This window comes from Gracilinanus agilis, chromosome 6, assembly GCF_016433145.1.
Source record: "Gracilinanus agilis isolate LMUSP501 chromosome 6, AgileGrace, whole genome shotgun sequence".
NCBI classification, from domain to species: domain Eukaryota; kingdom Metazoa; phylum Chordata; class Mammalia; order Didelphimorphia; family Didelphidae; genus Gracilinanus; species Gracilinanus agilis.
The window spans coordinates 10,984,636-11,008,842 of record NC_058135.1 but is presented as its reverse complement, the minus strand read 5'-3'; the positions used below and the strand labels follow the sequence as shown (position 1 = coordinate 11,008,842).

The 24,207-nt window shown below is 39.6% G+C and overlaps 1 protein-coding gene across 4 annotated transcripts in view; it reads left to right on the top strand.

The window, feature by feature from the left end:
* Positions 1-251: 251 nt before the first annotated feature.
* Positions 252-24,207, top strand: part of USP53 (ubiquitin specific peptidase 53) — a 56,684-nt gene continuing 32,728 nt past the window's right edge. For all 4 annotated transcript variants that reach the window (XM_044680014.1, XM_044680013.1, XM_044680011.1 and 1 more), the window contains exons 1-3: positions 252-395; positions 14,724-14,816; positions 20,005-20,139. In XM_044680014.1, coding sequence (XP_044535949.1) covers positions 252-395; positions 14,724-14,816; positions 20,005-20,139 — 372 coding nt within the window. The remainder of the gene's footprint in view (positions 396-14,723; positions 14,817-20,004; positions 20,140-24,207) is intronic.

The following is a 24,207-nucleotide window of genomic DNA, read 5'->3' as shown; positions in this document are numbered from 1 at the left end:
GCCCTTTTCAAAAAAAATTTTAGAGCCTCTACAATTCCCAGGCTCTGTAAGAATAGTGATATGCTGCCTTAATGTAAAAGTTGCAGCATCAAGAAAGATCTTAACTTGGAAACTCCAAAGGAAAAGGCTATCGGGGCTAGCTGCTTAGACTATAATGAACTCAGGTGAACCAATCGCCTTGGCGATTTCAGCTTTGGAGACAGTGTAAGAATTAGACTGCTCGCCTTCTACACATACAGAGTTATCCAAACATGGCCTGGGTAAAGTTCTTACGGAAACCCAGTGGCAACCTGGGCAAAGTTTATCAGCCTGGAAGTATGTTATCACTAGCCCCTACCAAGGGCTTATTAAACGAACCAGGACAAAACAGTTGCTTTCTCAATAGCGCTGTACAGGTAAGCCCTTTTTACTAATTCTTTCAGTGGTAGCAGTGTATGTAATCCTTCTGTCTTGCCAAGTGGTTTATGTGCAGGATGTTCCAAAAGTCCTAGCTTTAATAGCTTAAAACTGCACATTAACTTTTGGGACACCCTGTACATATCATTTAACAAGAAAGCCTTTGGTCATTGTTTTTAAACATAAATTAAGAATGAAGATTTTGATTTGAGTACATTTTTTCTTTAATATTTCTGTAATTCATATACTCCCTAATTACATGACCTATGATAACTCCATTTGCCTAGCCCTTGCCCTTCTCTCTTAAGAATTGTTACTGTAGGATTTAAATTAATGTCCAATACTGTAAGTATTATATTTTATAAAGTTTAATAATCACCTGAAGTAAAGGAATAAAAAGATAATTATCTAACAAAATATAAGGCCATGTGAGTAGATTCTCCTGCCACTCACCTCCCACCACCTTCACCAAACAGGATCACAGTAAGAGGTTGAGAGGCAGGGTTACACAAAATTTATATTCTTCCTATGTCAGCACCTAACATGAGAAGGAAAGTGGGGTGCTGGGAATTATAATTCTAGGGTTTTTTATTTTTTAACATTCATTTTTAAAAATTTTGAGTTCTAAATTTTCTTCCCTTGCATCTTGCCCCTCCCTTACTCATTGAGAAGGTAAACAATATGATATCCATTGCATACATGAAATCATGTAAAACATATCTACATTAGCCATGTTGTTTTTTTAAAGATGAGAAAAATAAGGAAAGTGAAGAAATTCTGTTTTTATCTGTACTCAGAATTCATCAGTTTTCTCTCTGTAGGTGGATAGAATTTTTCATCATGGGCCCTTTAGAATTGTCTTGATCTTGGGGCATTTAGGTGGCTCAGTGGATTGAGAGCCAAGCCATGGGAGGTCCTGGATTCAAATTTGACTTCAAACACTCCCTAGCTGTGTGATCCTGGGAAAGTCACAAATAAAAACGTTGGTGAGCCTTTCCATATTCAGCTCCATCATGAATCTTTCCAACCTGAAAGGACCAGCAGAGAGCATGAGCTCCTCAGTGTATGGGCATTGAGGGCTACCTCTTTGCCAAAGAAGACGTCAGAGGAAGGAATGAGTAAATGTGCATTTCTTAAGCATTTCTAAATCCTGGAGAGAGGCATAGATCTGACATAACTGAAAGACTCACCAACAACAAGCAGTCAGGATACAAACAAAAGAGTCAGCCAGTCCCTGCCCTTGAGGCCAAGCTCATGTTCTACTGGGGAAAATGATATCTAGGGAATGTTTCGGCTATAATTCACATGGAAAGGACCCATGGTCCTGGTAAAGCAGATGGTGAGGCCTCTTCTTTAAAGTCATCTCCATAGAGAAAACCATAGCAGTTTCTGAAGTTGAGTCATTTGTCAGTGCCAAGATCTTTGATGACAAGAACCTTCTTTTCTGGGTCTCTTGTAATGGTGGCTGCAGCCCTTGCAGAGGCAGTGCTCATGCTGCATCTCTCTGTCCAGGTTTGCATCCCAGACTGATGTCTGTGGGCACCCAATTGGAAGCCTGGCTATTCCCAAGACTCTTGAGTTCAGAATTCTCAACTATCTCTTTTTAGTTCTGAGGGGAGTTGGTATTCAGAGTGCTGCTTTGCCTCACCTGGTACATGCTTCCTTCTGTCCCTTTCTTTCAGTTAAGCTAGCTTGCCTGCCCAGTGAGAGGTAGTTGCTGGGGATGATGCTTGGACTGGGCTGGAAGCGAGATTCTTGGTCTCTGAAAGGTGCTGCCACTTCCAAGGTTTGGGGGCTGTTGGGGCTTTTTCAACTGGACCATCAGGGTATAAAATTTGAAAGGTACTGGGATAAGGACAGGGTGGGAACAGGAAATGACGGAGGTACAGGGCTGGAGGGCTGGAGAGGTAAAATGGAGGAATACCCTTTGTGGCTGAGAGGCTGCTTTTGAAATTCCTTCACAAATACCCACAAGAGAGGTATCCCTCGGTAAGGTTTAGGTTAAGGATAACAGGACCAGTGTCTTTGATTAAACTTCTGGGGATTAGTAGAGATTACTTGGCAAAGACTGACTAGTAGTTGAAACCCAGGAGTTCCCCTTACCTGACAAACAGACTATTACTGTTGACTCTCGTCGTTTTGCCTAGGCTAAAGGCAAGATTAGCCACCAGCCTCTTGTTCTATTTTGTCCCTCCAATATGAATCTGACTGCGATTTTCTATTTCTCAAGTGGTTTAATAATTATATTAAATTTAGAAAGGGGATAGGTTTGAGGGAGAGGAGACCCTATTGGGTTTCTTGTTTTCTTCAGTTGAGCCAAGATGGCTCAGCTCCAATTGATCTATCTTCTTCTAAGCTAATAAAAGTCTCTATCCTACCTTAACACTTGACAAGTGTCCTTCTTGGGAAGGTCAAGGGAATGAAAGGATCTTCAGGGTGACCCCCTGAAGTTAAGGGGTCAGTCCCTTCTCAGCCACTGTTGTTGTTACTTCTTCCAGTGGAGGCTCTCCACAACAGGAACCGTCTTTCTCCACTGAGTAAGGAAGAATCAGCCACAAGGGATCTAGAGCTCCAGGTCTTTTACTCCACACTCGACAGAGTTCAAAGGGCAAAGACCTTTCAGTTCACTGTTTCTCCCACAATCCTCTTCTCTCACTCCAACTGTCACTCCCCCTCCTATCACATTTCAACCCCTTTCTGTTCCATCTCAGTGTGCAGAAATGCATAAGCTTGATTCACAGTTTTCCTTTCCACAAATGTCCCCTTTTTATGTTGTGACCTTCCCAAGGTCACTTATGTGTATTATGCAAACTTCCCTCAATTACTCTACCTCTATTCTATGCTAACTTTATCTAATCTAAGGAATTTTATGCAGGAAAGTTTTGGGTAAGGGTAGTTTTGGGTTTTACATTAAATCTCAGTACAATAACTTTTTTCTAACAGAACATTACACAGAACAGTGAATCCTTATGTTAATACTACTTACTCTTGTTAAGTTAAACTAATACAAACAGTTTTTCTACTCTATCTACCTGTGATTATTTGCAAACTATTCTATGTATATGTTTTTCCTTTAAACACAATTTCAGCATCCGATTTACAATAAACAATTAACTTTAACAACAATTTGCCAATGCAGCTTACTTCTATTCCTAAGTATAACTATCTGTCCTATGTGTAAATTTAACTCCTACCCTATTCCCTACTTATTATAACTATTCTCTAAGTCCCTAGTCTAATCTATAACCTAATCTTATATACAGTGTATATACATGCTGTGTTACATTTTTACAGACCCTATCACTAGGGTTACTAACCTAAATACAACATATACATTATTTACAGGGATTATTCACATATAGTACAATAATAGGCATTTTCCCATAATTTTGATGTTAGTCAAATAGAAATATCTATTGATCTTTCTATTTGCCTAAGACCTTCTGGAACTAACTATATTCAGATTTTCAATTTTGCACAAATGCAATTTCATACACTCATTTATTAACAAGGTCTCCAAACATATGTCAGTTTGTGATTTTATGTTGTGTGTCTAATAATGTTGTATTAAATGGATACTTGCCAGTTTTCTTCAGATTTCCACTTCTGTTCACTGATAGATCCCTTCTTTCTTCCAAGTTATGTAGTATTGCATACTATTTCCCTAATATGTGAAATTAATTTTGTTTTTATGCTCTCGCCGCACTTAGTCTTACATATAAGTCCTGTTTTCTGTCTGTCCTCTTCTTGTATATACAGATTTACAAAATTCAAAGTCTTAGCTGTCCATTTCAGCTTTTTTCTCTCTTTTTTTTTTCTTTCTGGCAGCTTTTCTTGATGCTTTTCCTCTGGGATGATTTAAATCTTTTCCTCTGGGCTGGAAAATTGTCTTTTTCTTGTCGCTGTGGCATGCTAGACTGTTGTTATAAGTTGATTGCTGGGATCTCGTCGGGAACATTATGTGGCACTATTTTTTCTTTGTGGTGTATTTTATTTTTCAGTTCTTTGTTTTCATTTCTCATCACTATTTTTTTCTAATTATCTTCTTCTATGGATTTTTCTGGTTTTATGTGGGAACAGTGGAGCCATGAGTCTTTCCCTGCAATTTTTATAGCTGTTGGGGTAGTAAGCAAATACTTCATGTGGTCCAGTCCATTTTATGTCTGTAGCCAGTTTTCTATTGAAATTTTTTACATATACTATATTTCCCAGTTTGATGTTGTGTAAATTGTAATCCAGGGGTACTGTTTGTTTTATTACACCCATTTTGTGCAACTCTGCTATTCTTGATTGTAAAGCTTGTATGTACTTTGTTAATTGACAGTCTCCTCCTATCATCACTATGTATGCTGGTTTACAAGTCCTTCCTTGCTAAATTGTGTGTCCGTATAGCATCTCAAATGGAGAGACCTGCAGATCTCCACTGGGTCTTATTCTAAGATGGAACAGAACTAATGATAGAATGTCTGTCCATTTTAGGTGTGTTTCTACACAAAATTTTCCTATTTTCAATGTCTTTATCAATCTTTCTACTTGCCCTGAACTTTGGGAATCATATGGTGTGTGGTATGTTGTTTGTATTCCTAGATTTTTTTAAATTTCATTGAGTATTGATTGAGTGAAATGACTGCCATGGTCTGAGTCCAATTTTGTGGAAATCCTAAATCTAGGTATGATTTCTTTTAATAGAATTTTGACCACAAATACTGCGTTGTTCTTTTTTGCTTCTTGCAAACTTCTGGCCCTCTAGTCAGTCTGTCTATGATCACAAGGCAATACTTAAATCCTTTGTCTTTCAGCATGTTGATAAAATCTATCTGTATGCATTCAAATGGAGTATATGCTAAGGGAAAACCATTGAACTGCTTACAGATTTTGCATTTTTGACATACTTTTATGGCATATGAAGATATTCCAGGTGCAGTCCAAAATCTTCTCACTGAATCAATCACGGCTTGGGTTCCATAGTGTCCCTGTGCATGTATTGCGTTGCACACGTGATAGAATAAGGTTCTAGGCAGGATGGACTTGCCTAGTTGTGAAAACCATATGCCCCTTATTTGTTTTGCCCCCCATGATTGAATTTCCTGTTCATTGTAGGCATTAGTTAGATTGTCCTGTTCAACTAGTGAGAAATTCAATACATGTAGAGGTCCTTCTCAAGCTCCAAATTTTGCTGTAATGTCAGCTCTGTGGTTTCCTAAGGACACATGATCTTTAGCCCCCATGTGTGATCTGCAGTGCATTATTAGCCATTTCCTTGGGCAGTTGTACAGCCTCAAGAAGTTGCATTATGTTTATAATATCATATATTTAACATATATGATCTCTTTGCCTGCACTTGTCAAAAATTCTCTATTTCCAAATTTCTGGTGTGGCATGAATTACTGAGAATGCATATCAAGAATCTGCGTGAATAATGACCCATTTATCTTTCCCCATTTGACAAGCTTTTAATAAAGCAACAAACTCTGCCCCTTGAGCTCTCACATGCTTTGGTAAGGATGCATACCATAATGTCTCTGTGTTACTACTGCTGATCCGGTGTACCTTTCCCCATAAACCATCATGTTTGAACCATCTGTATACATTTCAATGTCAAGTTGTTTTTTAGGGGAGTGTCTTTTAAATCATTTCTTGGTTTTTCTACTAATGATATTGTTTCCTGGCAATTATGTATGGGTTCCCCTTCAAATGGCAGATCTGGAATCAAGGTAGCTGGATTCAGTGGTTGGCAACGTTTTAAAGTGATGTTTTTGTTGCTTAGTAACACAGTCTCATATTGAGAAAGTCTCTGCTGTGTGTAAACTTGTAAATGACATTTCTTCAATATGGACTTTAGTTGGTGTGAAGAGTAGACATTAAGTTTTGATCCTAATACCAAATTAGATGAGTTTTGAATCACGGTTGCTGTGGCTGCGATTGCCTTCAAACAGAATCATTCCTTTCTCAGTTATGTCTAATTGTGTACTGTAATATGCCACTGGCTTAAAATTGGGTCCTAAAGTTTAGACTAACACTCCAGAAGCTATGCCTCTTGCTTCATGTACAAAGAGATGGAATACGTTGTTGTAGTCTGGAATACCTAAGGCTGAAGTTGTTATGATTTCATCTTTGAGCTGTGCCAAGGTTTGGAGATGCTCTTTTTTTAGTTTCAAAGGTTCTGTGACTGTGTTTTTTGTTAAGTCCGTCAGGCATTTTGTTACTTGGCCATAGCCTGGGATCCATTGTCTACACAGAAACTTGTTACTCCTAAAAAGTCTCTCAGTTGTTTCTTAGTCTTTGGCACACTGAGCTTTTATATGCCCTCTACTCTTTTCTTAGAAATCTTTCTTGTCCCATTTTCCAAGATAAATCCTAGGTATTCAACTTTAGGCATAACCCATTGTAACTTTGATTTGGAAAATTTGTGGCCTTTCTTATATAGTTCTGAGAGGAGTTTTTTTATTGTCTTGGTGTTATCCCGATCCTCTTTAAGTTCCTTCACTATTTCTGCCAGTAGAGACCTTTTCATTGATTCCCAAAATCATCAGTGTTACATCTGTGTTATTCTGTGTTCTGCCCAAAATCTTGTTGATAACAAATTTTATTGTATGGTAGAATATATATAATGCCAATTGTGCCAGGATGAATGATATCACTTTGTCCAGCACTATCTTGAAGCATGTAAAATTTTCATATATATTCAGGAAAATATAGACAGTGTGGTATCATAACAAAAAAACAGATTATAAATCATATAGCCAAATTGTGTCATCAAAGCAAAACATCCCATCGCTATCACTATCTCTTTGTGATCACAATGCTGTTTTCTTTTAATTTTCTACTTTAGATTTGACAGAAACCCCTTTTTAAAGACAACTTGTGGCTTTTTTTCTTTTTACTACTATCCCTTTAAGAGCTGCTTGCTCTCTTTTGATTGATGATAGGTGTTCTGATTGGCTGCTTTGCTGTCTGGCTGCTTCCCAATTCCTCCCCAAGATGGCTACTGCTGTTTTTCCCTACTGAGGCTTTTGTTGTCTTATAATAAATCTCTACTGAACCCCTTTCTTTTTGTTGTTTAATACTACTGAGGTTTTTTAGAACAAGAGGCTGGTGGCTAAGCTCACCATTAGCCTAGGCAAAGCAATGAGAACCAACAGTAACAGTCTGTTTGTCAGACAAGAGGAACTCCTGGGTTTCAACTACTAGTCAGTCTTTGCCAAGTAATCTCCACTACTGAATGATTTATGTGTTTTGAGGTGAACCAGCCAGAGTCAGGTTATAGAATGGTATGGTCGTGAATGGGGAGAATTGAGATTGGTGTCTCTGCCCCTCCTGTAATGATTTGCATGGTTTCATTGCTATTGTTCTTGGTTTGAGTTTCTGTCAGCACCCTAGTCCCCACAATGTTTTCTTTTCCTTGCATTAGTCTTTTGTTTCCTGCAACTGAGCAATGTCCTTTGTTAAAGCCAGAATTAATATGATGTTTTCATCCCCATATCCTAGTATTTTCTGTATATTTTTCAGTGACCAATAGAACTGTAGGAATGAGATTATAGTTGCCATCACAGTTAGTATAAAGGCACAGATATGTCCTATTTCTACTTTCAGCCACTGATAACTATTGTAGATGTGTATTGTTTCTAGTATATATTGTGGCATCACCACCACCCAGAGATTGTAGACTGTAGTGCAAAAGCTGTAGAACAAGATGGCACAGCTCAGCATTATGAATGCAGTTCTTCCCACTGAAGCATCCATGAGAAAAATTCTCTCCCAAGTGCTTTTTAACACTGTGCTGTTAAGGGTTTGTCTGCTGGTTTTTTCTCTATTGAGGTTTGTCCCTAGTGTTTTACCATGGGAGAGAGGAAAATAAATATGGCTGCCTCCCAGCTTTTCACAGAGGCTTTTCCTTTTATATAATTTGCTTTAGTATTTCTTAGGTAACAGAACCTAGGCAGGCTCAGCCACAATGTATGAGTGGTCCAGATGGAAAGGGATCAGGTGAGAAAGAGTTGATGGATCAGTGTGGTAATTCTCTCTTTTCACTCCTATGGAGTCACTAATACTAGGGTGTCTTGAAGGGGGTTTCACCCAGATGGTGGGTGACCAGGGAAGGTGTGCTGGCCCTCACAGGTTAGAGGGAAGGCTTCCATACAAGATGAGGTATGTGGTGACCCAGTTCAATCTTGCCTAGAGTCAGGGTTCACACAAGCCTCCCTCGAGACTGGTTGTCCGCACTACAGGGGTCGGGCTCAAAGCCAGGCACAGCTGTGGTACTTTCTTCCCTAGTTGTCTCTCAGTAATCCTTGAATGCTATCTGCCTGCCAAAAGTATTTAGTAAGAGTATCAAGGTGATTGATAAGGGTGGTGGTCAGAGGAAATTGGTTGCCCTAATGTCTAAGCCAAGGTTCTTCACTTTGGGGAGCCAGTTCAGTCTCCAACCCGAAGCTTCTCCTTCCCTTCCCTCTATTTCTATATCTACTATATAAGCTATAACAATAGTTCAGTAGAATAGGGTCTCTGTAAGGCAAGGACAGGATGAGGGGTTTTGGAGATCTGCTCCCAGACAGAGTCCAGAAATCCCCAGTGGACAAGATAATATAGTCTTGAACGTGAGAATATGTCTGCTGACAAAGAACAGGTTATCAGGATTTCAGTTCCAACTGGGGAAATCCACTGGTTCACCTCTGGTTCACTCAGAGCTCAATCCCTGTTTCTACTCTCCTTGAGCTCCCCAAACCAAAGACTTGGTCCTTCTAGAATCCTTCCCAGAATTCCCCGCTGTCCTCAGCTGCCGTTCTTGTCTCATGTTCCTCTCGTGCAACATTCTGTCTCCCAAAAATTCTTTCCTTTACTCTTTATCCTTACAAGGGTCAAAATGAAATGCTTGTCAAGGTGAGGGTGATGCCTGGGTTTGTTTGGCACAGGCTGTAACTGAAGGAATCTAGTGGAAGGTCTCCCTTAGAGAGGGAGAATTTAAGATCTGAAAGCATCCCTGGCAGCTTTTTTCTGTCATTCCTTCATTGAGTGCTCCCTCTCCTCTACCTGGCAGCTATTCTTTAAAACAAAGAAAAAAAAAGGGAAAGGGTTGAAAAGTACCTCAGCCAAGGTCCACAGAAACCAAGTCTGTCAGGACATGTGGTGTTCATTGGGCTGAAGTCACATAGCTTCTTCAAGTTGGATTTTTTCCTTTTTTTCTGGTTGCAGGGGAATTGGATTTATTATCAACTTACTTCAATTGGCCTTAGTTGTAATGTTCCTGTGCTTTGCTCATCTTTTCTTAGAATAAATTCCTGGATGACAGGTTAGCCACTCCTCAAGAGAATATTGATGTTCTTGAGGGTCAAAAATGAGCTATTTGGGGGAAGCTAGGTGATTCTGAATAGAGGGCCAGGCCTGGAGATGGGTGGGCCTTAATTTCTGCCTTAGTAACAGCTCTTATACAGAAGGACAAGGGCTAGGGTAGAGTGACTTGCCCAGGGTCACACAGGAAGTGTCTGAGATCCTCCTGACTCCAGACCTGGTTCTCTATCCACTGTGTCACCTAGCTGCTTCTCAAATATTGACTATTTCCATCTTTTGTCATCTTTTGCCAATTTTCTAGGTAGAAGGTGAAGTTTCAGAGGTTTTAAAAATGTCCATTATTCTTTTTATTAGTGGTTTAGAACATTATTTCATGTATTTGTTAATTTTTTTATAAAGTTCTTTACACATAACTCATATAATCTGCAAACCTTGTTAATTTTTCTTTACTTGTGCTATTCCTCTCATTTTCCTTTCTTGCCTCATTGCTCTAGCAGGCATTTCTGCTGCTACAATCTTTTTCACCCCTGATTTTATTGTAATACGTATCTTTGTAACAGAGCTAAATTAGAATCCTTTCCAGTAGGAATATCTTTATAATATTAAACCTAGATTTGCCTCTTTGCAGTTTTCCCTGTTGCTCCCAATTCTCTTAGGGTCAGATAGAACATACACTTAATCCCTCTTCTGCATCATAGCTCTTTCATTTGAAGACATCTAGTGTGAATTTTCTCGTCTCCAAGGGATACATACCCAGTTACTTCAGCCTTTTCTTTTGACCTGGGCCCAGATTCCTCATGGGCCATCTTGGTTGCCCCTTTCTGAATGCTCCCTAGCTTATCTTCCCTCTTCTTAAACCAGTATACAGAATTGAATCTGAGAATATTGGTGTGCTCTGCCTGACCTAGGGGACGGGTTCTTGCTGAAAGCTAGATAGTCCTTTGGGAACAAAGCCAAAATCTTATAGCCATTGCCATTTTTGGTGAGGTGAGGGGCTGCCTCTTATTGAACTTTTAGTCCACTAACACCATCCTCTCCCACCCCCCACCCTCAGGGCACTTTTCAAACTGTTGTCTAGTTATGGCTCTCCCATCTTTTACCTATGAGGTTAATTTTTGGGACACAAATGCAAGACTTTTGTTCCTAGATTTATCCCCAGTGCTATAGTGTGTAAATGGAATTAGCTGGAGCCCATTCATAGTCAAAAATCTGCCCATCCTAGGGGTAGAAATGATGTAATCCTCACCTTCCTTAGTGGGGAGGGGAGACGAGTTACCCACACATGACAATGAGTAGCAAATCTATAACAAGGGACTGTCCTTTGGACAGTCCAAATCAATGTAGAGACTGCCATTTGTCCATTTGAATTAGAGGGGGACCCACAGGAAGTGACGAAGGACACTATCTCTTTAAGTATGTTACTCACTTCCTGTGGAGGCAGTTCTAGCTTCGAACTCGGTGCTGAAGGAGCTCCTGAGACCACAGAATGCTTACACTCTGTATTGCCACATGGGTAAGTTAGGCTGACTTCCTTGGCCTGACTGGGCCGCTTCCAAGCTCTGCCTTAAAGCGGGCACAAGCCCAACTGGCTGTTAGGCCTTGTGGCTTGCAGCCTCATTTCTTTAGCCTTTTAACCTTCTCTCTCCGTCTTTATTCCTATACTTTTGCCTTCCTGATTGTAAATAAACTTGCCTCAACCCGATGATCACTTGGGTCTGAATTAATTACGGAATCAACCTGAATTGTTGATTCCTGGCGGCCACACTTTAAAAATATATCTATAATACCTTATTTTCCCTCTTACATTTCTTACAATAGCAAGGCAAGATCTTTTTCAAACCTGTCCATCTCTTCTTAATGTCACCTGCCATTTTGTTGAACATGCTTTTTAGGCTTTCTTCCAAGTCACAAATCACAAAGATCCCTGGAGTCACTACTGGGCTGAGCCTGCTAATGTGACACTTGAATCTTTGGCTCTTTAGGTATGTTATCTATCATTTTTTTTTCCATCTACAGATTGCCCACTATGCCTCCATCCAAGTCACTGATAAAAGGTTAAATAGCCAAGATCCCTGGTGGTTCTTCAGTTGAATTGGCTTGCTCATTTGACACAGAATCATTAACTCTTCAGTCTTCTCATTCAAACAGTTCCAAATCTAGCTTAATTGTATTTTCATCTAGCCCCTTCTGTGCTCTGATCTCTCCATTTATTTCTATCAGAATGGTAGGAGATACTTTATCAAATGCTTCCCCAGATCTAGGTAAACTCCACCTGTAGCATTCTCTGACTCTTCAAATAAGTGTTTTCTAGTTGATCCATAGAGGAAGGGAGCCCAGCATTGTGAGAGGTAGAGATCTGTCTCAGGCTGGAGCAGCATCCATTATAGGCCTGCATATGTAAGGGTAGGGTGGAGATAGGGATGGAATGATGGGTTTAGCAAATAGCCAGTAGGCCCACCAGAGCCAGATTGTGGTGGGAACTGAGGACTTTACATTTTATCTTAAAAGTAGCTGATAGGGTCAGCTAGGTGACTTATTGAAGAGAGCACTAGGCCTGGAGTTGGGAGGGCTTGAGGTCCAATCTGGCCCCAGACACTTCTAGCTGTGTGACCTTGGGCAAGTCACTTAATCCCATTTGCTTCTCCCATTCTTGGAGTCTTTATTAAGACAGAAAAGTTAAGGATGTAAAAAAGAAGTAGTGACAGATAACCATTGAATGATTTTGAACAGGTAAGTTAGACCTTTGCCTTCAGGAAGATTCTTTTGACAAGCTGTGAGAATGGATAGGAGAAGAGGTTGCACACAGGCAGATCATTTGGGTGGTAGCTGGCTGTTACAGCCTGGGGGTGATGAAGGACACCTAAAATAGAGTGACTTCCTTTGAGTGTAGGAGAAAGGCTTTGTGGGCAAGGCTTGGCGCTCTCTGAGAGGAGAGACCAGGAAAGCTGCAAAGGAACATAGGCTATGAGCAGGATGGTGGATATCCTTGACCAAAGGAAAACTCAGAATGTGGGGGAAGGAGTTGTGAGATGGCAAAATAATGAATTGTCCTCACCAGCCTTTTTAGGAAATGCCTCAAGTCCATCACTTTCCTTTACTAATGCTGGGGAAATGATGATTTCCAAACTTGCTACTCTGCAGATCTTCTGGGGCAAAGTTTGAAAAATGTGTCAGACTTACTGTGAGCCCTCCAGGCCCCCCACCATTAAATAAAATAAGATTATATTTTAAAAGGCCTGGCAACCAATTCACAGCTTACCCTTATTAAGGGTAAATTATTGGTAAGATGGAGATGGAAGTATTCCCTTATCTGAGAGGTCTCTGTAGCTGTCTTAACTACTTTCTGTTTTGAACACTCAATAATTCTAATGGAGAGGAATGATAATGACATTAATTCTTTTTTTTTTTAAACCCTTAACTTCTGTGTATTGGTTCTTAGGTGGAAGAGTGGTAAGGGTGGGCAATGGGGGTCAAGTGACTTGCCCAGGGTCATACAGCTGGGAAGTGGCTGAGGCCGGTTTGAACCTAGGACCTCCTGTCTCTAGGCCTGACTCTCACTCCACTGAGCTACCCAGCTGCCCCGACATTAATTCTTTTGTACTTTTCAAGGAGATTCTCCAACCAGAATTAAAAGCAAATCCATTAATTGGAATGTAATCCAAATAGAAACAAAGAAAATATGTAAATATTCACCTGATTTTGAGTTAGAACTGTAATAATCTTCATGGTGCAGTGGACAGAGTGCCAGGTCTGAGGGTAGGAAGACTCATCTTCCTGAGTTCAGATGTGGCCTCAGATACTTTAACTGTGTGACCCTGGACAAGTCACTTACTCCTGTTAGCCTCAGTGTCCTCATCTGTAAAATAAGCTGGAGAAGGAAATGGTGAACCACTCCAGTATCAGCAAAGAAAACCCCAAATGGGTCACTGAGAGTTGGACAGGACTGAAAAACAACTGAACAACTGATCATGATGTCAGTTTAAAGAACCCCAGAGGTATTAAGGAGAATTTGAGGCTTTAAACATATTCAGTTACTTATTCAGAATCCTGTGCTCAGTTTTTAGAAAGACTTTAAAATAGTTTATCTCAACAAATTGAACATTGTGTGTGTGTGTGTGTGTGTGTGTGTGTGTGTGTGTGTGTGTGTGTTGCACACATAGATTTATATTTTTTCTCTTGGACAAAAATCAGAGGCACCTAGAGCTCCACATCTCTTCTTCCTCCTGGAAGCCTGGCCTTTACCCTTTCTTCATTCAGCACAATAGTCCGGGTGCCAGAAGTCCTAGAAGGTTTTGGACTTCACCTCCTGGTCCCAGCACTGCCTTCTTCACCATTCAGAACCTGTCTGGTGCAACATTGGTTTAAATTCTATTTCTGCCCCTAAATAACAATAAGTTGTCCATTTGTAATCTTTCCTTCTATGGCTTTGCCAAATCTCTTTCATATCACATTTCTTAAGGGAGTAGCCAGCTTTTTCTTGTACTTATTTACTTCATTTTTAATGACTAGACTCTCCACATGGTCAGTTGTATTATTACCAGGACTTTTCTGAAATCTCTACCTTATTTTATGCTAATCTGGGGAAAAATATAATGATTTCAGCCCCATAGCTTCTTAATACTCTCTGTGACTGATCTGTGATGCTCTTGTTGGAGCCTCATCATTTCTATATATACCCATTCGCACAGAGATAGAGCCTGGCATGTTTATGGATTCCCCACCGTCTGGCCATTCATGGATCCAGTAGCTGGTTACCACTGGCAGCGCCAAATACTCTGATCTGCTCTTAGATGGGCCCCTGCAGGTGGGCCTCAGACCATCCTGCACCTGTCCAGCAGCCTTTGCCAAGAATTGCTTGTCTTGTGTGTTTTGCTAGGTTCTCTTTCTAGGGAAGGTGTTCCTTTGTGCTTCTTTTCTTATGGTTGACAATATAGATAACCAAGAATCAGTTTTGTGAAGGACTCAAATCCAAGCTGTTTTCTTTGCAGAAAAAGTGCCTTTTAAACTTCCTTTTAACATTTCCCTTTTTTTTCTTTTAGGTTTTATGGCAATTGGATATATTCCGACGGAGTTTACGCATTCTGTCTGGACATGTTTGTCAGGGGGATGCCTGCATATTTTGTGCTTTAAAGGTAACTTCCCAGTGAATGCTGCTTAGGAAGGTGGTGGTTCAAGAGGTCAATATGCTACTTTTTGAGGAAATGATAGATAATCTTGTGTCATTTGTACTATTTTCAGGCATTTGTATTTGTTCAAGTGTTTAGAAATCTATGCTTTATCCAAGATGGAATGGACACTTTCAGTTCTCACTTAAAAGTAATTAAAAATAATATAGTTAACACCAAAATGGACACATTCATTCAAAGTAATTTTGAAGCAATGGCTTATTAATTTTCATTTTATAACTTAGGGTGTTGACTAGACATTCCAAAAATTACACAAAATTAAGACACTGGAAAATGTCAAGACAAGAACTCTTAGGTGCATTTGGCAGACAAGCAGAACATTTGTGTCCTGTGTTATTTTTGTTCCTCCTCCCTACCCCCAATTGAAATGTTCAAATGCATGTCTAACTTGATAATTGATTTTAAGCCATCTAAATTCTCCACAGTTTGACTTCTGACCTAATCATTCAACTGAAACTGCTCTCTCCAAAGTTATCAACAATTTCTTAATCTCCAAATCTAACAGCTTTTTCTCCAGCCTGATCTTTCTTGACCTTGTCAGTCACCAAGACTCTCCCCTCTAGGTTTTTGTGACATTGCTCTCTCCAGATCCTCCTACCTGTCTTAACTGTTCCTTTTCAGTCTCCTTTGGGTATCTTCCTCCAGATCCTGATCACTAATAATGGGTGTTCTCGTAGGCTTTGTCTTGGGCAGGAACTTCTCTTCCTCCTAGGGATCTCACTTGTTAGTCTCATTAACTCCTAGAGCTCAGATTTCATCTCTGTACAAATGGATTTCCTACTATGTTGTACTCTAAGTCCACAAGCATTTGTTAAATATTTGCTGTGTGCCAGGCCCTGTCCTAAGCCCAGGGTGTTGGTGAACCTTTTACAGATTGTGTGCCCAAACTGTACCTTTAAGCTGCCAAATTGCCTATGAGTCGCCTGCATTACTCCGGACAGTGAAGGGAGGAAGTGCTTATATTGGGTTGCTAGTCAGAGGGTGGGGAATGCAAGGAGTGTCCTCTGGTCCCTTCCTGCCTTTCCAGACATCCTACACTTCACTCCCTCCCATCCACTCTTTACCACTGGCCTTTTTTCATTTTTCTTTTTTTTAATGCATTTTCACTTAACTAGTTCTGGTGCCTGGAATGCTCTATTCACTCACCTCTACCTCTTAGCTTCCTTCACTTTCTTCAAGACTTAGCTGAAATCCTGTCTTCTGCAGGCAGTCTTTCCTGGTCCTCTTATGCTCCTTTCACTGTATATCTTGAAAGTATGCTTTTTTGCTTGTTTTCCTCCCCATTAGAATGTGAGCCTTTTAGGGCCAGAGAGCCAGGTTTTGACCTTTTTCTGTATCCCCAAGACTTAGTACAATGCCTGTCACATAGCAGGTGCTTAACAAAAGTATGGTTCTTACCTGACCTTCAGGTGGAAATAATTTTATGTTTTGGCTAGAATGGGATAAGTCAATTCATGGTTAACTATTAAGTTGTTAATTATTAAAGTATAGTATTAGTTAATATATTAAGTTGTTAGTTATTGTTAATGGATAAAATGTAGATACCTATCTGCCAAGTTCTGAATATTTCAGTCAGTTGAAATTGTAGGAAGTGATTTAATTTAAACTGATTTAATTTTAAGTTCTGATGAAAGTCTTGAAAAAATGACCATTTTGGAATTGCTTCTGGAAACTGTTTTTGAAAAGCCAAGTACTCACATCAGCAAGAAGGTCTTAAAATAGTTTGGTTTCATGATCAAGAAGTAAATCAATCGCATAGTATTTATAACAACAACATTTCCATCCTCGAAGGTTCTGTGATTTTGCAGATCCCCAGGACTTTTGGTGACTGGTATCCTCGAGTTGTTGAGGCTTGTCTTCAGACAGTAGCTACCCACTGAGCCATCCTTCCCTTCCATCACTAGGCCTGGGGCTTCTCCTTCCCAGCAGAAGAGGATTAGGGTCTGAGATGTTCTATGTAAATAACTCTTTAGGCTTCACAAAGCTTTCTGTGTCCTTATTTTTGGAGTACTCAGGGAAAGAATATTTCCCATATAGTATCCTGTCCAAACATTCAGAATGCCAAACTTTGTTGAACTTGCAATGATCCCAAAGAGCTATCCTCGGTGCTGTTTGATTTCCCCAGGATAAAATAAGTCAAGAAATTTAACACATAACAGAGTTGAGTTAAACCAACAAACATTCATTAAGCCCCTACTGTGTGTCAGGCACTTTGCTAAGAAAGGAGATATGCTAACACCAATTGCTATAATATAAATTAGAGAATGTGTTAGTGGCAAGAAGAAGATGGAAAAGGGGCCAAGAGCAATTAAGGGAGGCAGGGCTCATTCCCAGCTGCAGGGAAGGAAGGTTTGCCAGAGAAAAGAACAGAGGAGTTGAGCCTTGAAAACCTTAAAACATCCTAAAGGCAAGGAACAGGTTTGATTTATATTTGTCATGTGTAATGCCAGGGCTCATATAATGTGCCACACATAATAGTCACTCACTCAACACTGGAGAAAATGCCCTTTTAGGCATGGATAATGGAGCAGGTAAATGTAAAGGCAACACTCCTAGTGAGAAGGACAGGAGGAATGGGGACTGTGGGTCCCAGTTGGACTAATGAGTATGTGAATTGGAGAAGTGTGAAATAAGGTAGGAGAGGTAAGTTGGAGTCATACTGTGGGAGTTCTAGAATGCCAGACCAAGGAGATTTTAGTTTGCTTTGGAGGTATAGGGAAGTCTTAGCAACTTTTTATATAGGTAGATAGAGTTAGAATAATATTGGTATTTGAGGGGCAGCTGGGTAGCTCAGTGGATTGAGAGTCAGGCCTGGAGACGGGAGGTCCTAGGTTCAAATCCGGCCTCAGACACTTCCTAACTGTGTGACCCTGGGCAAGTCACTTGACCTCCATTGCCCACCCTTACCACTCTTCCACCAAGGAGCCAATACACAGAAGTTAAGGGTTTAAAAAATAATAATAATGGTATTTGAGGAATGCTTGCCTACCCTTTGTGGAAGGAAGAATGGTTTTGAGGCTACTGCTGGGAGTCTAGATGCAGAGTGACAGGAGCTTGAATTGAGGTTGTAGCCATGAAATTGGGAGGGATGAGTGGCACAAATGGTATAGCAAAGATAGAGTTAACAGGACCTGGCCAATTAGGAGAAGAGGGAGAGGGAGAGGAGTCCAACTGTGGATGCCTGCAAGGGTGGGAAGATAGCAAGTCTGCTTTTTAAACATGTAGAATCTGAGGGACTGGTGCAGCTAGGGATAGAGTCAGCAGTCCCTGAGAAGAAAGCTCTGAAGAAGTGTATAGTTTGGACTCATCTTCTTAGAAGTGTTCACTGAAGCTTTATGTGGGGGAGGGAATCACTAAGGGAGAGCTAGATGGAGTGGAGGGTCACAAGGGAAAAGTAGCAAGAAAAGAATGAATGAGGGTGTCTATGCAGCATGGTAGGAGAGGCAGGGAGGCTGAAGAGTAGGAAAAGACTTTTGGGCTTAGAGAAGGGGTGGTCATTCATGACCCTTGGGATTCAGTTCTAAGAGAGGGTAAGGATAACAGGCAGATTGCAAGAATTTGAGGCATCGAGTAAGTGAAAAGCAGATGGAGCAGTTCTCAACTATTTCTGGGGAGTTGATACAAGAGCTTAATCTGGAGGTTTTTTAGGGGAGGAGAACCTGAATGACTGTTTATGGTGAGCCTCCGCTTATAAGAGAGATTAAAGACGTGGAGATCCAAGACGCTGGTCAAGGAGGAGATGGGGGGTAGCCTCTCTCATCTCACACTGAAGAGCAAAAGATGGTGGGGGAAGGATGTTAAATATCAAGGTACAGAGATGCAGGGAGAACAGGCCAAGAGCTTGGATCTCTGGAAAGTAGAAAGGGAGAGTGTGTGTTAAGTGGAAAGAGAGGAAGGAAAGTTAACTGGGCCAGATCACTGACTAGAGTTGTCTACCCTTATTGGTATGAAACGTTAAAGTGATTTTTCTGTGATCCAGTCATAGTAAATTTTGAAAACTTTATAATCATCCATCAGAATTTCTCTCTGATCCTATAAGTGTTGAGTCTGTTCTGCAAATAGCAAAGTATTCTGCTATACCAAAGTATTTAACTTGGGTCAGCTTAGGATCCAAACATTTGTTTGAAAGAATCCCATTCAATCATCTCTAATTTTCTGGACCATAGACATTTTTTGGATATTCAGATTTCATTTATTATTATTAGTCTTTCAGCCATTGCAAATGGCAAAAATATTCTTGCTGTCAGCACAACTTAACTCAAGTTGTCTAGATTTAGGAGGCATGTGCACATGTGTAGTATTGGCAGCCCACATGGTTCCTTATGGTGTTCTTTCACTACTTTTTGCTTTAAGAGAAGACATCGTATGTGTCTTCTCTTCTGTTTCCCAGTAGAATCTGCAGCTTCAGGTCACAATCTGAGAGCACACATCGACTATAAACAGAGAAGTTATTGCCAAGCTTTGAAAAATACAGCTTGGAAGATTGGGTTTCTCTGTTATTATGCCAGAAATTTCAACTTTATTGAGTTAATAATTTTTCCCCAAATAAGAATTATACATGTTATCATTCTAATTCTTTTGTGAAGTAATAAGTTTTGGATGATTTTTTTAGTTATTAGGTATTTCTTGAAATTTGTTATTGTTTTGATTTGGCTTTAGCAAATTGTTCTCCCCTCATTCGTATATGCTGGTTTAGTGGTGGTGGTATTTTCCCCCCACAGTGAATTATAATCTTGTCCAGATGGCTATCCAGATAAGTGTGTCTTAGGACTTTTGTGTTAGTGTAAACAGTTCTAAGTTCTAATGTTACACATTAATTATAAAGAATTTCAGAATGAGTTTCCAGTTTGGGATGGCTTTCTGGACAAGTTTTAGATTTCAATGAGTCCTGAAGGACACTTAAAGTGAAAAACTGATAATACATGTATGGTCTAAATCAAATTGCTTACCATCTCTTGAGGGGGAGGGAGAGAGTTTGGATCTCATAATTTTGGGAAATACATGTTAAAATTTATTACTACGTGTAACCAGGAAAAGAGAATATCTTTGAATTTTAAAAATACATAAAATGAAAATCTGAGAGTGTTATTAAAGCCATCTTTTGTTCTTCCTCCTTGTTCTGATTGGATACCAGACGATATTTGCACAGTTTCAGCACAGTCGAGAGAAAGCTCTTCCTTCTGATAACATCAGGCATGCCCTGGCAGAGAGCTTCAGAGATGAGCAGCGATTTCAGCTTGGCTTTATGGATGATGCTGCTGAGTGCTTTGTGAGTATTTTCCTCCAGGATTCCTGGCATGGAGGTGTATGTGCGTGAGAGCATATGTGATTGATTGCATCTATGTAAAGGGGCTTTTCCCCAGTTTTTGAAGCAGCTACAACAAAGAGGTTTATTAACCAAGCTCTAACAATGGAAATGTATCAGATCTGGTTGTTTAGTGGTGTCCTGTTTAGTAGCTCAGTCGAGTATTTGTTTAGATTCACTCCTTAAAAGCAGAAAGGTTAAAGAAATAGAATTTGTACAATCTGCTTAGAGTTCTGATGTGCTTTGTTGAATTGATCTAACAGCAAATAAAGCCATTGGTATCTATACTATGTAAATGGAATAATTTTCTTGAACATGAAAAACATGCTTAGAAAGACTTTTAGAATATACTTTTTTTTTAATTTTTAAGTAAGCATTTTAATTTTGTTTGTTAAATATTTCTACAGATATCAGTGATCTAAGAAATAAGAAAAAAATGTAGTCTTGTGTATAGAGATCTGGCCTCCAAATCCCAAAGACCTGAATCCTCAGTGCCTAACAAATTAAAATGTAATTGGGAAATAAATAAAAATGCAGTACAACATAGATAATGTTAATTTGTGGTTTTCTGAGTCAGTATGTGACTGGCAGAGATCCCTTTCTATTTGAGCTTGACACCATCCTAGACAACTCTGCCTTGGTAAAGGATCAGATTAAAAAAAAAAAACTCTAGCCTGGACTCTGGCCAATTTGTCACTACCTCTTACCAGTTTTATTTCCTAGTGTCTCCTTATTCCATCTCTTCCTTTTCATTTCCTGGAGCACAGCTGACTTAAGATCAGTTCCCTATTCCTGGATTATTACAGAAGCTTTTGAACTAGTCTCTTTGCCCTCAGTTTCGCCTGCCTGCTTCCTATATTGAGTACTGATAATTTGGTGAATCTTCTTAAAATAATCCTTTCATTGTCGCCAGTCTACTAAAAAGCAGTAGCTCTCTGCATTGCTTGCAGTCTAAACTTAGCCTAGCATCTGAGGCCTTTGTATGATTCAATCCCTGTATCATCATCTTCCTGATGCTTTAGCCAATCTCCAGTCAGTAAACAGTGCAGTCATTTTTGTATTACTGCTTGTGTGTTTTTGTTTTTGCTATTTCCTGTTTCCTCAAATAGCCTCTTTCCCCTTTCACCTATTCAGAGTCTGTCCATACTTCAAGGTAGGGCTTAAGTCCCATCTTCCCTAGAAGTAAACACCCCCTGCTCACAGATTTCATCAGTCTCTTCACTGCTCTGTTACTTGATGGGCCCAGAGGGAGAAGGTGTATACATAGAAAGAGGGCAGAAAGTAGGTTGAATTTGATAGGATGATACAAAAAAAAAGCCAAAATTAAGGAGTGAGAAAGAGGAACATAGTGGGAAAAGAGAAAAAAGGGATAGATGGGACAAATTATCTCACATGAAGAGGCAAGTAAGGGATAGTACAATGAAAGGGACAAGGAGAGAGAATCAAAATGTCTGGGAATACACAGTTGATAATTATAACTCTTAGTGTGAATGGGATGAACTCGCCCATAAAACGGAAGCAAATAGCAGAGTGCTTTAGAAACAAAAATCCTACCATATGTTGTCTACAAGAAACACACATGAGACAGGCAGACATACATAAAGTAAAAATGAAAGGATGGAGCAAAATCTTTTGGGCTTCAACTGAGAAAAAAGAAGGCAGGAGTTGCAATCATGATTTCTGACAGAGCTAAAGTAAAAATAGATCTGATTAAAAGAGATAGGGAAGGGAATTACATCCTAATAAAAGGCAGTATAAACAATGAAGAAATATAAGTACTCAACATGTATGTACCAAATAGTATACCATCCAAATTTCTAAAGGAAAAGCTAGTGGAGCTCAAGAACCAAATAGATAGCAAAACTATACTAGTGGGTGACCTCAACCTTCCCCTATCAGATCTAGATAAATCAAACCAAAAAATAAATAAGAAAGAGATAGGAGAGGTAAATGAAATCCTAGAAAAATTAGAGTTCATAGATATACATATGGAGAAAAATAAATAGGGACAAAAAGGAATACACCTTCTTTTCAGCAGCACATGAAACATTCACAAAGATTGACCATGTACTAGGACATAGAAACTTGGCAAACAAATGCAAACAAAGAAGAAATAAATGCAACCTAATCAGATCATAATGCAATAAAAATAGTTACTGGTAAGAAAATTAGGTGAACACAGAATAGTATATACTTGTCAGATCTCTGGGAAAGGAAAGATTTTAAAACCAAGCAAGAATTACAAAATGTAAAATAAATAATTTTGATTACATTAAATTAAAAAAGGTTTTGTACAAACAAAAACAATGCAACTAAAATCAGAAGGGAAACAACTGGGAAAAAAATCTTTATAACAAAAAACTCTGACAGAGGTCTAATTACTCAAATATACAAGGAGCTAAATCAATTGTATAAAAAAATCAAGCCATTCCCTAATCGATAAATGGGCAAGGGACATGAATAGGCAATTTTCAGATAAAGAAATCAAAACTATCAATAAGCACATGAGAAAGTGTTCTAAATCTCTTAATAATTAGAGGTATGCAAATCTAAACAACTCTGAGGTATCACCTCATACCCAGCAGACTGGCTAAAATGATAGCAGGGGAGAGTAATGAATGTTGGAGGAGATGTGGCAAAATTGGGACACTAATGCATTGCTGGTGGAGTTGTGAATTGATCCAACCATTCTGGATGGCAATTTGGAACTATGCCCAAAGAGCGCTAAAAGACTGCCTGCCCTTTGATCCAGCCATACAATTACTGGGTTTGTACCCCAAAGAGATCATGGGGAAAAAAACTTGTACAAAAATATTTATAGCCGCACTCTTTGTGGTGGCAAAAAACTGGAAAACAAGGGGATACCCTTCAATTGGGGAATGGCTGAACAAATTGTGGTATCCGCTGGTGATGGAATACTATTGTGCTCAAAGGAATAGTAAACTGGAGGAATTCCATGTGAACTGGAAAGACCTCCAGGAACTGATGCAGACTGAAAGGAGCAGAACCAGGAGAACATTGTATACAGAGACTGATACACTGTGGTAAAATAGAATGTAATGGTCTTATGTATTGGCAGCAATGCAATGACCCAGGACAATTCTGAAGGATTTATGGTAAAGAACGCTACCCACATTCAGAGGAAGATCTGCAGGAGTGGAAACACAGAAGAAAAACAACTGCTTGGGTTGTTCAGGACACAATTTGTGATATAGACTCTTAATGACCACCCTAGAACAATTATCAATAATATGGAAATAGGTCTTGATCGATGTTACATGAAGAAATCAGTGGAACTTTGTGTCAGCTACGCAGGGGGGTGGGGGGTCAGGGGTAGGGGGAAGAAAGTAAGAACATGAATCAAGTAACCATGGAAAAATATTTTAGATAGATAGATAGATAGATAGATAGATAAGCAAATAAATAAATAGATAAGAATAAAGTATAAAATAAACTCAACATATAAATTTCAAAGCTGTCCTGCATATCTTTTGATACCTTCTGGCCTTTCTTCCCTTCTCCTCTCAACCTTACTCTCATTTCTTCCTCCTATCTTCCAGTACTGCCAAATGGAAAGGAAAAGCCCTGTAACAATCCACATAGTCAGCTTCTGTTTCAGACACATGCTAGCTGGGTGATCTGGGCAAGTCACTTAACCTGTCTGAACCCCTGGCTTCTCTGCCTGTTAAATGGTAGTTCTGAGGATCAAATGAGTTAAAGAGTGTAAAGCACTTGGCAAACTGTAAAGAGCCATATAAAGTGTGACTAACCTTCATACTCAGAATCCTTCTTTGACCTATTTTGAATTTAAACCTAGTGGAAATATTGGTAATATCTGTAGGTCAAGGGTGTGCATGGCTCAATGATTTGGGTCTGAGGGTAGAGAGAGGTGGCAGCAGAGTGGGAAATTGCTTTCCAGAATGGCTAGACCAGTGCATGGACAACTCTACCAGCGATGTATTACTATAATATGCCTGTTCTCTTGCAATCTCTGAAACATTTACATTTCTCTTTCTCTCATCTTTGCCAGTT